Here is a 13,947-nt window from a genome sequence, read left to right as displayed (position 1 = left end):
GCAGCCATAATGGGGCCAGGGCTTGGCTGCTGGGGGTGTGGCCTTGGCTGCTGGAGTGTGGCCTTAGTTGCTGGGGGTATGGCCTTGGAGACTATATATACACCCCTCCTCCGCCTGCTTTCTCTTTCTGTTTCCAACCTCCATGATATGAGAGCAGTCTCTCCACTTGTGCTCTTTCTGCTTCCTGCCACTAGGCCCTGAGCCCAGACTTTACTCAGCCTAACATTGACTGAAAATTCCAGAACTGTTAATAAATAAATCTTCCTTTAAGTGGTGGTCTTTGGATATGTTGGTCACAGCAGTGGGAATACTGACTCAAACAGGGCTCATTGTCCCAATCTTTTTAATATGGGAATGATAATAGTCTCTATATGTGAATCCTAAAAACAGGGTCTGGCACAAATTTAAGTGTTCAACAAATCTTATCTATTAATGTTAGGTAACTTTTTCAAAGTCTCATGACTAGCAAGCCCAAAAATCAGGTCTTTGAAGCAAGGTATGCTGTACCCAAACTCCATGCAGGCTCTATTACATCATGATACTCTGTAGGGAAATGTTCCTCTCATGCCAATAGTGGGTCCCAAAAAGGGCACTCCAAGGCTCTTACTGCCTGACTACCTCATTACACACAGAAGCTCAGAGAAAGACAGCTGTATGCCCCATGGTGATGCTGAGGCTACAGTCTCAGGCCTGCCTTTTATCTGACAATGGCTTACCCTCAGAAGCTCTGGCTTCTCTGCATAATTGTGGCCATCATCAGAGGCAGTATACCCAAGGCCAGGCTCTGAAATGGATACTGCCTGAGCCAGCATTGCAACCCTGCACAATTACTCTCTGGGAAATTGTTTCATCTCTCTGGGCTTCGGTGTTCCCACCTGTAAGGTGGGGGTCTTAATAATATCTCTCTCCTTGGGTTGCTGTGAGGGTCACACGAATGGGCCCATGCCTTGCTAAGCGCTCAAGGCAGTGCCTGGCAGTCATGGTCAAGTGCTGCTGTTATTACTATTGCTGGAAATGCCACCGGATACACTGAGGCTCTTGGCTCCTGATTCTAAAGCTGAAAGCTTAGAGAATAAGGGAACAAAAACAACTTGTTTTATGAGAACAAATTACCTTGACATTTCTGCAGTATGATAACCTGAGAGGTCACCAGTGGGTGAGGAAAGGGCATGAAGAGAGAACCCTGATTTGATAAGCACTGATTTTGTGCAAGACATGAATTTTCCATGTGACATCTCAGTTGAAATTCACATACTACTACACAATGGGTATAAGTATTCCCATTTTAGAGAGGAATAAATTGAGATAGTTTAAGCCACTTCCTTCAAATTATACAATAAATCAGTAACCAAATGGGATAGAACCAAAATCTGGGTCCTAAACATATGTTTTCTATGACAAATTAGATTGCCTATGAGGTAAAGAAATAAGGGTAGCTCTAGAAAGAATTTTGACATCATCTCGGCTTCTCTTCTTTAAATATGAAGCTATTTTCAATAATATTAGACATGGAAATTCAAAACCAGGGCAAAATCAGAAGGATAATACCAAGTGTCTCAGTTCCATGTGTATGCAGATGACTTAAGGGAAATGGGGACAGAGCCAAGACACCAGGAGTCTGTCAGTCAATCAATACCATCCATCACCATGAAGCCTGGTTGTCATGGTAACTGAGGGATCAGGCCTGGAGCTTGTTAGAATCCAGTGACTGTCTGTTCGGGGTGACTGGTTGGTTATCAGGAATAGAAAAAGAACTGCTGGGTTAGCCCAGACTGTTCAGCCATGAATACAGGACCCTCTGCAAACAGGTTTCTATCTGCTTCATACTCCTCATTGTCTAGTTCATCCCAGGCCCTGTGAAATACCGCCCTAGACTCTGTATAATGCAGGGAAAGAGCCAAAGAAAGTACAGTGTATGCAGAATACTGACCAACTCAATTAGAAAGAAATTGAGTCTCTGCTGTGCGTCAGCCTCTGTCTCTAGGAAGGGACCTGTGAATACGTTTTGAACAAGACATGCAGTGAAAACAGGTGAATGTGATACCTGGACACAGAGCTTAGTCCTAACTACACTGAAACATCTGAGAGAAAGTACCCCAATACAGTTCTGGGAAGACTGGAAAGACAAGTGTGAGCAACTGCACAGTGAGAGAGGCTCAGGGCACATCCAGGAATATGTTGAAGCCCCATATTCCTGTAAGTCATTCAGTAAGTTATGATAGCAATTTTGTGGGTAAGAATTGTTATCAAGTTCTTCAAAGGCGTGCCTTGTCTTTGAACCTAGAACCTCTTGCTTTCTGGGCAGGCATCCGACCACTTAGCTACACCACTAACACCTGGGTTGTGCTCCCTTGAAGGAAAGGTTAGTCTCCTACCAGTGGGCAAGGTTAATCTTCTTGGTTAATTCACCTGCAGTACTCAGCTGTGGATGGTTCTCCATCTCCTTCCTTTTCTCCTTAGGCTGAGGTTGTCATGGCGCCACATCGTGGCCTGTAATTTAGTGTTTTTTCACTTCCTTTTGTTTTTCTTAATCTTGGGGAATCCTCTGTAAACATTTTTGTGAGTCCGTTATCATCCTGTGGAAGCATAAAACCTTTGCAGGATTGTGGGTCGGAAGCCAGTGCCCTGTAACTTAGCAGGACCCTGTTTCAATATAAAAAATAAAAAGGGCCTTGGGTTTAGCTTCCTGGATTCAATCCCCAGTACCACATACATCAAAAAAATAATTTTAACACTTTCATTTGCACTTTAGAATGAAGGGGTAGGAATACTAGATTTTGTAAAGTTGAACTATATAGCATTACTTGTTAACATATGACATATACTTTATATCATAAAATGCATTAAATTGCAAATATGCTTTTGTTGTGCTACATGCTAAGAATTAAAACTTTCAAACAAATAAACCAGAAATACTGGCACAGCTTAGAACGTGCCTAGATCAATATAAATACTTGCTAGTTTTGTTACTTTGATTTTGTTATTGCTATTGTTATTACTTCATTTGCTCTATGTCCTCAGACCTAGGTTTGAATCCCACTTACATGCCCTTAGGTAAATGACTTCATCTCTCCGGCATCTCATCTTCCATACCTGAAGTACTTAATAACAATACTTACATTCAGAATGGCAGTGGGGATTCAGTGAGATGTGTAGGGAACTCATAGGTTCTCAATCAATGGGAGCTCTTTCATCCAGAAGCTACAGTGGTGCCTGGAACAAGCAGGGCTTCAGGTGGGCATTTTCTACATATTCTTGGATGTACACTGTTTTTCTGCCAATGGATCCAGCTGTTTAACTCTTTGGATCCCAACTCTTTCTCGCTATAAAATTGGAGGAAATAATAATACAATTCCTCATAAAGCTATTATGAAGATTGATTTGAATACTAGATATGAATGTATATTTGCTTTACAAATATTAAAAATTATTATATGTAAATTTTATTTACATTTTATTAAAACTGAATATTTTCGTTTATTCTAAGTACAGTGTACAAGCAAATAAATTATTTGTTCACTTGTGGAGGAAACCAATTTTGTTTTCCACAAAACAAAGCATTCCTGGCTATAATCAGATGATTATATCAAGGAGAAGCCCGGGTATCTTCTATAGACCCCTGATACCGGATTCACCATGTTAGTATCTAGACAGTGCTTCCCATGACAAATGTACTTAGTAAATGTTTGTTGAGTAAAAAATGAAAGGAATGAAGAAAGGCAGGCAGGGAGGAGGGAGGAAAAGGGGGTAGAGCGGTAATGAACATGACCTTTACTGAGTGTGTTTAGTTCTGTCCTTGTGGCTTTTATCCGTGTTGTGTGAGTGGTGGCCACTTGGCCCAAGGACTCTGACTGGAAGGGGATGATCAATGATGGTTGGATGTACTACACTGTTGCTGGGAGGGTCTTTCCAGGGTCAGTGTTATCTGGCATCTATCACAGGCAGGGATGATGGAGAGCAAGGACTGATTTGGGCAGGGTTGTTAACACTTTGAAAGATAGTGATGAGAATTCAAAGTGACCTTGACAAATGGAAAGAGTGTTCCCTCCAAAACTCGATGAAGCTGTGAAGACAGAAATGAATGACCTTGATCAAAAAAATGGGCAGGTGGTGGAGGAGGCATGATTGCTGAGTCTCCAAGTCCACGGCAAAAGCATCAGCTACTGCAGGCGGGACATAATGGTCATGATTTCCCTTTCACTAGAGCAGTGTTTCAGAGCTGACCAGTTACAGAACCCTGTGAGAAAGTTCTTCCTATCCTTACCTTACAGATAATTGAATAGTTAATATTACAGCTACTAGCCGGGCGTGGTGGCGCACGCTTGTAATCCCCGCGCTTGGGAGGCAGAGACAGGAGGATCGCGCTGGTTCGGAGCCAGCCTTGCTGGTTTAAGAGACCCTGTTTCCACATAAAGTTAAAAACTAGGTCTGGGAGTGTAGCCCGTGGGAGTGTAGCCCGGAGGTAGAAGGGCTTCCAGGAACCCCAGTACCACCAAAAAAAAAAAAAAAAAAAAAAAAAAAAAAAAAAAAAAAATTACAGCTGCTAATTAGAGAATTGGGAATATTTACATATGGTAATAATATCACTGCTGTGGTTTGAAAGTGTGTTTTCCTCTCCAAAACTCATGTTAATTCCTAATGTGATGATGTTGAGAAGTGGTTGTGGTAACCAACTGAGTTGTCCACAAAGAGATGAGAAGTGATCTGGTCACTAATAGGCATGAATGCCTTTCTCGTGGGAATGGGTTCACTCTCAGTGGAACTGACTATTATAAAGTGCTTTGTCTCTTCCATATCTGTTCACTTGCCTCTCTGTTCTTCTGCCAAGTTATTATGCAGCAGGAGGCCCTCACCAGAAACTGGGCAGATGCTTGTGCCATGTTCTTGGGCTTTTTCCACCTTCAGAACCATAAATCTCTGTTCTCTATAAGTTATCTGGCCTCAGGTATTCTGTTAGAGAACAGACAATGGACAAACACCAACATAGTACTGCAATAATAGGTCAGAGATTTTGAACTTTTACTCTATGTAGGGACTGGGCCAGATGTTCACAGAGATTGTTTCATTTCACAGCAACCCTATGGGACATGTACTATTGTCTTAGAGGCAGAAAAACCCATGGCACAGAAAGGTTGCCTGCAGATCATATGGCTAATAAATAGTGGAGACAGGACTTGAATCAGGCAATCTGATTCAAAACTTCCTTTATCAATTTAAGTTTTTTGAGTACTGATTGGAGTCCCAGAGCTGCCCTAAATATTCCCTGTGGACATGTTCACTTATTCCTCAGGATCACTCTATGAGGCAAATGATAATATGTCCAACTTATGGGAAGGGACATTGAGACATAAAATGATTGATCCACCCATGATCATGCATTTAGTAAGGACAGAGCCCATGGTTTCAACAACTATAGTATATTCATATCATGCAATAAAAGTGAAAATATTTATTAAATACTTGCCATGTAACATATACTTGGAATTGTTCTGAAACAAACCCTTGCTATCTTTTCTATTTGGATCTTAAAGAAGCTGAAATTCAGAAGAACTAAATACCTTGATCAGGGATATGCAGCTACCATATTGTAGAATCAAGATTCCCATGCAGAAATGTCTGACTCTAAAGTTTAGACTCCTTGGTATCACATCACCAACATACATCTTAATTCTGTAGACCATGATTAGATGTTTTTAATACCTACTGAAGCCAGTGTGTGTGTGTGTGTGTGTGTGTGTGTGTGCATGTGTACGTGTGTGTGTGTGTGTGTGTGTGTGTGTGTGTGTGTTTCAATCTGAGCTACTTCTAGCCCTATTTTGTTTTTGAAACAGGATCCTGCTAAATTGCTGAGGCTGGCCTCCTTTCTCAGCCTCCCAAGTATTGAGATTATAGGTATATGCCACCATGCCTGGCTCCACAATAGCCTTTTGAAATAGCTATAATTGTCTCTAGCTTAGTAATGTGAAAACTGAGGCTCAGGAAAGCAATATACTAGCTTCTAAATAGCAGAGCCCAGATGCAAAACAAAGAAACCTCAGAGGAAAGGATCCCATAGCTTCCCCACAGCCTGCAGTGTGAGACAGGGCCACAGTGCACTGCTGATTTCTGTTGTATCCAAGCACCAATGGAAGTCATTTTCTGTAAGGTCTATGCAAAATCCTTTTAATATGGCCCCAAATCATAAAATCACAAACAAATGGAGTCTTGAGGTCTCTTTGTTTAATTTTCTACTCCATGCAAAGGTTTTATTACAGAATTCCTGAGAGAAGTACCCTATCAGACTTTCTTAAATTCTTTAATCAATAGGAAGCACTTTGCTTCATATTACATTTTGAGGGACCAGAGCACCAGAGATGAAACAAATGTGTCAACCCCTATCTGCATTAGGCAAAAGAGGTCCAGAGCAGAATACAACCTACTAAGCTACAAAGACATCTCTAGAAGATCCATCTAGCCATTGATGCTTTTCACATTTTGCATGCTTGCTTGACTAGAGGGAAACTGCAGAGAAAGCAGGGCACAGCATGAGGAATAGAGGAGAATGGAGGAGAGAGGGAATGGAGGAGAATGGAGGAGAGAGAAAGGACAGGTGGTGGACACTGAACAGGTGACCAATGGAGATGTGTGGGAGAGAGGCAGAAGGACAGTAGTGCTCCCAGGTCGTTAGTCCTAATAAACAAGCAGCTGAGACAGCTAGACAGGTAGGACGAAGGGGAAAAATGTAGACTGAACTCAGAATATCTTGTGTATTTTGCACTTGCTAGTGATGCAAATTTTCACTATAAAAATCTCACTAACATATACAGAAATGGAGAAGAAGGGAACGGGTTAGGAAGTGAAGGAAATACTCTACGAGCTATTTGCGTGTATGTTTGCATCACTTTGAACCTCGGTGTGATGTGTATTTACAATTCACTAAGAAAAGTATTAAAAATGAGGAAATGTCTCCTCTCTCCTTGATCACTGTGGCCGTTGAGAGGACTGATTTGAAGGCATTCAGTACAGAGCTTGGCACAGGGCAGCCAGTTATTTTTCCACCTCTATCTGTTTGGTGATGTCTCTGACAGAGAAAAATTTTGGAAGGTAGCCATGCAGGGTTTAGGGTAAAAAAGGCACTGTGATTGCCTGCAGGTACCAGAGAGCTCTCTTTGTTTTAGAATCCTTTCCATATTTCAGATTCCTGGAGGCAGCTCTTCTAGAAGGCTGGTATCTCCAGACACACATGCCATGAACTTCTTACCATAGCCTGCAAGTATGCACACATGCTCAACTCCTACGTGTGTGTGGTAGAAATATTATTTTGAGAAAAGAGTAATTTTTATTTCATAACCCATCCCCAGTTTATGTGTAAATAAATTCTACTTTTCAAGTATATCCTGAGTCTACCATATTCTGCTATTTCCATTTTTTCTCCCTTACTTACATCAGGAAGAGCCTCCTAACCATTTCCCCTGAGTCGACTCTTGCCTCTTTTAATCTGTGTTCTATACAGCAGTAGAATGATTTGCAGACATAAACTATCATGCTTCCCTTTCATGACCCACATCATGGCAGATATTGTCCATCCTTCTTATCACAACCAGAGGATGCTTTAAGACCTCTCTGGGCTTCTTCCTACCTCAGTTTCTGCTATTCTTCACATAGTCAAAGGGCTTCAACTATACATGCCTTCTCTCTTTGTTAAACATCCCATGTCTCATCTTCTTGCAGAGCCCTTGCACAAACTGTCTGTTCTGTCCAAGTACATGTTCTCTATTGACTTTGGTGCCTCATCTTTATTCTTTGACTTTCATCTCATTTGGAATTTTACTTCATAAAAGACTCTCTCCCAGACCAGCTGAGTCTTAGTATCTCTTCCCCACCTGCTGTGGTTATTCTCTATTTCTACAACCTGTTCCTTTTCAGTGTGGCTCTTAATCATACTTGCAATTATATATTGATTAATTCATTAACTCACTCAACACAGGTTATTAAGTCCTATGATATGCCAGGCACCATGCTAGGAAATAGATCTGTGACAAAGAACAAAACAAACTAAGTCCTTGCTCTCATGGGATGCACATTCCATAAAAAGGAGACTGACAGTAAACAAATGAGTATGCAAGCTTGGTAGTAACTGAATAGTGAAGTGCCAAGAATTAAAATACAAAGAGAGATGTGGCTGCGTGGTCAAAAAAGCCCCCCCCTAAAAGGTAGCATTTAAACTGAAGTCTAATGATAAGAATATTGCTATCTACAAAACTGGGAGAAAAGGTCATCTCAGACTGATGGGTCAGCCAACACAAAGATCCTGGGCAAAAATAATCTTGGTATGTTAGAGTGCTACAGGAATAGTGATGCTAGCCAAAAAAGAAAGAAACAAATGAAAGAACAAAGAAATCTCCATTATACCCTCACAGTATCCATATGAGAGATGCTGCTAGTTTGGGCCAGTGAGATAGCTGTAAAGAAGGGGAGGGCAAAAGTCCACATATACTTTAAACATAAAGTTGACAGGTCTTGCTGAGGAGAGGCAGAAAGAAAAAGAGCTTGGGACTCTTTAGTTCCTTCCCTGGGATAATGAGCATCACAAAAACAGAGACCATATTGAGTTTGTTCACCTGACACATGACACAAAGTCCATGAATATGGTTGAATGAATGAATGACTTAATTATTAACTAATTAATTAATGTATGAACAAACAAAACAATGAGAGAAAGGGCAGAGGGTTGGCAGGAAAGCTTCACAGAAGAAGGGGTGCCCATACAAAGTTCAGAAAGGTGATCTGTAGTTTATCGGGTAAGCAAGAGCATCAAGGGATGAGGGAGCAGCATTGCAAAGGAGGCAGGAAACAAGAAGAATGAGCAGAACAGTGTCTTTGAAGTACCTGATCTGCCCAAAATAAATTGCCAGCTCTGTAACCAGATCAGATTCCAGAGAAGCCAGAATGGAGAATACATTACTCTCTTTGTTAAACCCGGATAAAAAAACATGTAGCCAAATAACGAGAGCTCCAAAGGAGGAATGAAGGAGAAAAAAAATCCAAATCCAGAAGTTCAAGCCCTAAGCCACAACAATTCCTGCAGAAGTTACAAAGCTGCCAGCTGTAGCCCTTGAGGAAGTTTTAGGATCTCACCTTCCCAACATCCAGGTTTTCTCTTGATTTTTTGATTCATGGCTTCATTCTGTATTTGGAGGAAAAGCCTTTGATATGTAGGACATATTAGAAGAAAACTGCCTTGTATACTCTCTGGAACAAACCCAGGGAGGATCCAAGGCAAATCCAAGAACAAAAGATTCCCCCAGCATAGGCCAGTATGTTTGCTGAAATCATCCCATAACAAACTCAGCCACTTGAGGACATGAATATATAGTATACAGAACAGCTTTTAGAAATAAGCAATTAATTGGATATACATTAAAGTCATATAGATCAAAGATACAGAAAGAGAAAAAATGGTAACAAAGAGGAAAGGCAGAGAAAAAAAGGAAGAGACAGATACTCAGAAAGACTATTTGTCAAAGAGAAAGAGAGTAGATGTTTTTGTTCTTTGTAGGTTAATATGTAAATGACATTCTGATTTATTAGCGGTATCCAGCAGATGAGGTGATGATTAGCACATTTCCATATTTATAGAAAAGCAACACTAACTTTCCGGATTTATAGAAAATCAGCTCTTCACAAATAGCAAATTGTGCTATTATCGACATATGGTTTTCCATAAACAGAGCTGAGGTAATTATCCCTGGGACAATTTGTCGGTGGGCTCCTTTTGAATATTAACCACATCGGAAGCCTATTTCTGCCCCACAGATTTTAAAGAGGAGGGGCCGCCCAATACCCTAGGCAATTAATTAGTCATCCCACCCAAAATACAGGAGCCAAAATGAAGGGCTACACCAAGTCATGAGGGGGGAGACTATATTAGATTCCCTGATGAGCGTTAGCATTTGTGTGGCTAAAACTTGGATAACATCATCCTTCAAAATGTGCTCCAGAAAATTAAATGAGAAAACATATAATCACACCTGGGACCAAGGAAGTGCTGAATAAATGTTAATTCTTTCTCTTCACATTTTTGAATGATTCAAAAAATACCTGCTTGAATCATTTTCCAAACTCTTTTTTATTTCAAAGTAGCTATTTATTTTATATTATTATACAGCACATGTATACATGTCTTTATTTGACTGGAAAAAGTTTTCTAAAGCAATAACTTGCCTATAATCCACTATGTTTTTTTCTATTCTACTTGTTTTTGCTGTTATTTAAAATTTTGCTTTTTGATACCATATATTGATTTTGAGACCTACTGTTGGCTTGTAATCTGTATTTGAATTTGAATATTGTTCTGCAAGAAGGTAGATACAACCACTATATACCTAGCACAAACATACTGGATGCTCAAGAAAATACCCTAATTAAAAAAAAAAAGAGTAGGTAGAGAGATAGATAAATTAATGAATTTCCCTGGCAAAGAATCGGAATTACTGCTCTCTGTCCTGTTTTGAACACCCACTATGTAGTAAGCACTGTGTTCAGCACTAAAGAGATAGAAAAGTATCAGCCATAATGTTTTAACAGATCTTGCTAAAAGATGAAGAGGAAAATGTTAGCATTTGGAAAATTGTTTTTTAAAGACTAAATAGTGTGGAATTTATATGAATGTGCAAAAGAAAATGAGTGGCCAGCCTTGGGATGGCGCAGTCAGGAAGACACCTCGATACTGGGAACTTGAACTTGCTTTTGCAGTAATGATGTCTCTTAACCTCTACCCATCCATTGATTAGGTCATTGGTTCTCAAACTGTACTGATCATCAGAATCACCTAGAGGTCTTGTGAAAACATATATTTCTGGGATTTTAAGAGTTTTTTATTTAGTTGGGTTTGAGATTCGCCTGAGAATTCACCTTTCTAACAAGTTCCCAGACAATGTTATATGGTCAGTTGGGGACCACATTTTGAGAACCATTGTTCTAGAATGTTAAATAAGATCATCTCTGATGTCATGCTAGGTGTTTAGAAATTACTATTGGCCATTCAGGAGATTAGGTACAAAGGAAGTGGTATCATGAATCTGTGGAGTAGAAAGATGTGTCTGTTGTGATTGTTGAGACTGAGCTGAAAGGGGCAAGCCTGCCCCTAGAGACCATCAGGAGCTGCTGATGCAATCATGTGAAAGTTGAGAGCCAAGCCTTCCATCGAAGGGGTGGAGGCGGAGAAGAGGGCTGGATGAGAAAGCAGTTCCAGGCTTTATAGGTCCACAGCAGTAAAGGACAAGAAGGAATCTGGGCTGACTCCAGATTTTTAGTATCGTCAATTGACTGCATAGAGGTTTCATTAACCAAAAAAATCTACATGTAAGATAAGTGTTCACATTTCAAATAATAAAACCTCCAAAATGAATTGTTTAAAGAGGTAACTGTGAGGCAATGGGAAGCATTTAGGGACCTAGAGAAGTCTGAGGTCAGATCCTGTTTGTGATGCTATTAGCCAGCCATTTTACCCTTCTGGGTCTCACTTTTCTCGGTGAGACTATTATTTCCTGAGTGAACATTAACACTTTTACTTTATAGACTTGTCTGAAAACTAAATGAAATTTCCCAGGACTCAAAGTCAGGGCTTAGGAAACTACAAACCACACCCTGGTGTATGCATTGGCTGCAATGTGTAAGCAGCTTCTGCTCTCCTTACCAAGTGATTCCATTTTCTTTTTGTCAAGCACCAGGATATATTCATAGGTGCCACCCATGGATCCAGACACGATGTAATGGGTGCCATAGTCATCGATGAACTTGGAATACATGCCATAATTGTACTGCTCTGGAAGCTCCATCAAGGACTGCAGCATCCCTTCATCCAGCATCACACTGTGCCTTCTCATCTTAAAATGGGCCGTCTGTACCTTCGTGAAAATTCTCATGAAGCTGAATTTCTGGCAACAATAACCACCATTGAATGAGGTGAAAGAACAAAGAGAGGACACATTTTATTAGATGGCATAATGCAGAAGGCCAGCACTGGCAGCTGAGGAAAATATATATGGACAGAAATATATAATTATTATTAGATTTTACATGCATGTATTGGATACCAGTATAGGCCAGACTTCTCCCACATCTTCATCTCCACTCCCATGATGCCACCCATGTCAGGTTCTCATCAGGCCCCATCAGGATTGGTCCCCACAATGACCTCTTTTCTGTACTCCCACCTCTGTCCTGTCCTCACCCCACACTCATCCTCACACTCCCCCAGCTCTGATCAAAGTACTGTACTGATCAACCTAACATGAAAATATTTGCATCTATTAGCAATTAGGCTTAGAATGCTTTTGACGGCATGGTGAAATATCATTTATTGTAAAGTATTGAACAAATCCAATCTCTATTGTGCCTCTGATTGCATGCATTATGCTACGTGCACACGACTTATTTTGAATGAGATCGGTCCCTGCCATCACAGAGCTTATATTTTGGGGTGATCTTGTTCTATTGAGTAATAAAGAAAAAGCAAGAGCCCAATATAATTAATAAGGAATAGCATCAGAGGCATGTTGGGTTGGTTTTAAAGAAAAATATCATCTATGGACATTACTTCAAGGTACACAAACCTTGACTCATAATGGTAATGAAAGTTTGAAAAAGCTACCTGCTTTTAGAAAAATTCATATGAGGTTGCTATAGCCAGGCCTCTGAGCAATACTTACCCTTCAAATCAATAGCTACTTTGTACAGTCTTGGATTTCAGTTTGGTTTTTGGTTAAGTTCTTTTTTTTTTTTTTTTTTTTTTGGTGGTACTGGGATTCCTGGAAGCCCTTCTACCTCCAGGCTACGCTCCCAGACCTTATTCTATACTTTTTATTTGGAAACAGGGTCTCTTAAGCCAGGGCAACTGACTTCGAACCTGCACGATCCTCCTGTCTCCGCCTCCCAAGCATGGGGATTACAAGCGTGCGCCACCACGCCCAGCTGGTTAAGTTCATTTTTACAAATGTATTTTTATCATCCAAAATAATTTTTGAGCCCCAACTAGATCAACAGTCTTGATGTTAGTGTTGAGATTTTTTGGCAAAGCACTTTTAATCCCAGATTCATGTGAGGTATTTTTTAATCGCTGAGCCTTTGCACATACTTATTCCAATGCCTAAAACATTACTATGATTTGGATGTTCAGTGTCCCCAAAGGTTAAATCCACAGTGTTAAAGGTTTAATCCACAGTGTGGCACTGTTGGGAGAGGTGGGAACTTTAGGAGGTGGGGTTTAGTGGGAAGTGCTTAGGTCATGGGGGGAGCTCTCAAAGGGAATTGTGAGGCTCTAACCTCCATTCTCTTTTTCTTTTTATTCCCTGGTTCATGATACCAGCAGTTTGCTGCATTATTTGTACCCTGCCATTGCTATCCAGAACCCTCAGCAGAGGCTCAAAGCAATGAGTCTACCCCATCTTGGACTGGAATCTACAGAACCAGCAATTGAATAAACCTTTTCTTTCATAAGTTAATTACACCTCGGGTATTTCAGTAAAGTGATGGGGAGCTGACTAACACAAATACCCTTCTGTCAACTTCTATCTGCCTTTGTCTGGGAAATGTATACTAGTCATTGAATCTCAGCTTAGTGACGTCCCATCCTCAAGGAAGCATTTCTTAACACCTTGGGATAATAGCCACTTAGTGATGAGTATTTGATGAATTAATGAAAGATTTATTGGTTATGCCAGCCCTTTTATCTATTTGAAAAAGAAGCTTAATTTAGACATCTTCTAAGTCAAATTTAGAGGGTCTGGCTCTTTCTCTTAAACATATTACCATTCAATGGTGTTCCCTATAGGTTTCAGGTAACCATAAAAAAGGAAGGGGGGAGTGATAAAAGTTCTAGCCTATTGTTCAATTTTATTTCCTTTGTGATGATTCTGTGTGCAGAAGCGTAATAAGAAAAAACAAACATGATTACCACTGATCAGA

At 40.4% G+C, this 13,947-nt stretch overlaps 1 protein-coding gene across 1 annotated transcript in view; it reads right to left on the bottom strand.

The window, feature by feature from the left end:
* C8A (complement C8 alpha chain) overlaps positions 1–13,947 on the bottom strand; it is a gene marked incomplete at both ends in the record, with an annotated part of 61,422 nt that overhangs the window by 15,324 nt on the left and 32,151 nt on the right. The window contains one exon of the mRNA XM_080691428.1: positions 11,678–11,918. Coding sequence (XP_080547554.1) covers positions 11,678–11,918 — 241 coding nt within the window. The remainder of the gene's footprint in view (positions 1–11,677; positions 11,919–13,947) is intronic.

The sequence above is a fragment of the Muscardinus avellanarius genome (genome assembly GCF_963383645.1).
Source record: "Muscardinus avellanarius genome assembly, chromosome: 3".
Lineage (NCBI taxonomy): Eukaryota > Metazoa > Chordata > Mammalia > Rodentia > Gliridae > Muscardinus > Muscardinus avellanarius.
Note: the sequence above shows the minus strand (reverse complement) of the source record. Positions and strands in the feature narration are given on the sequence as shown.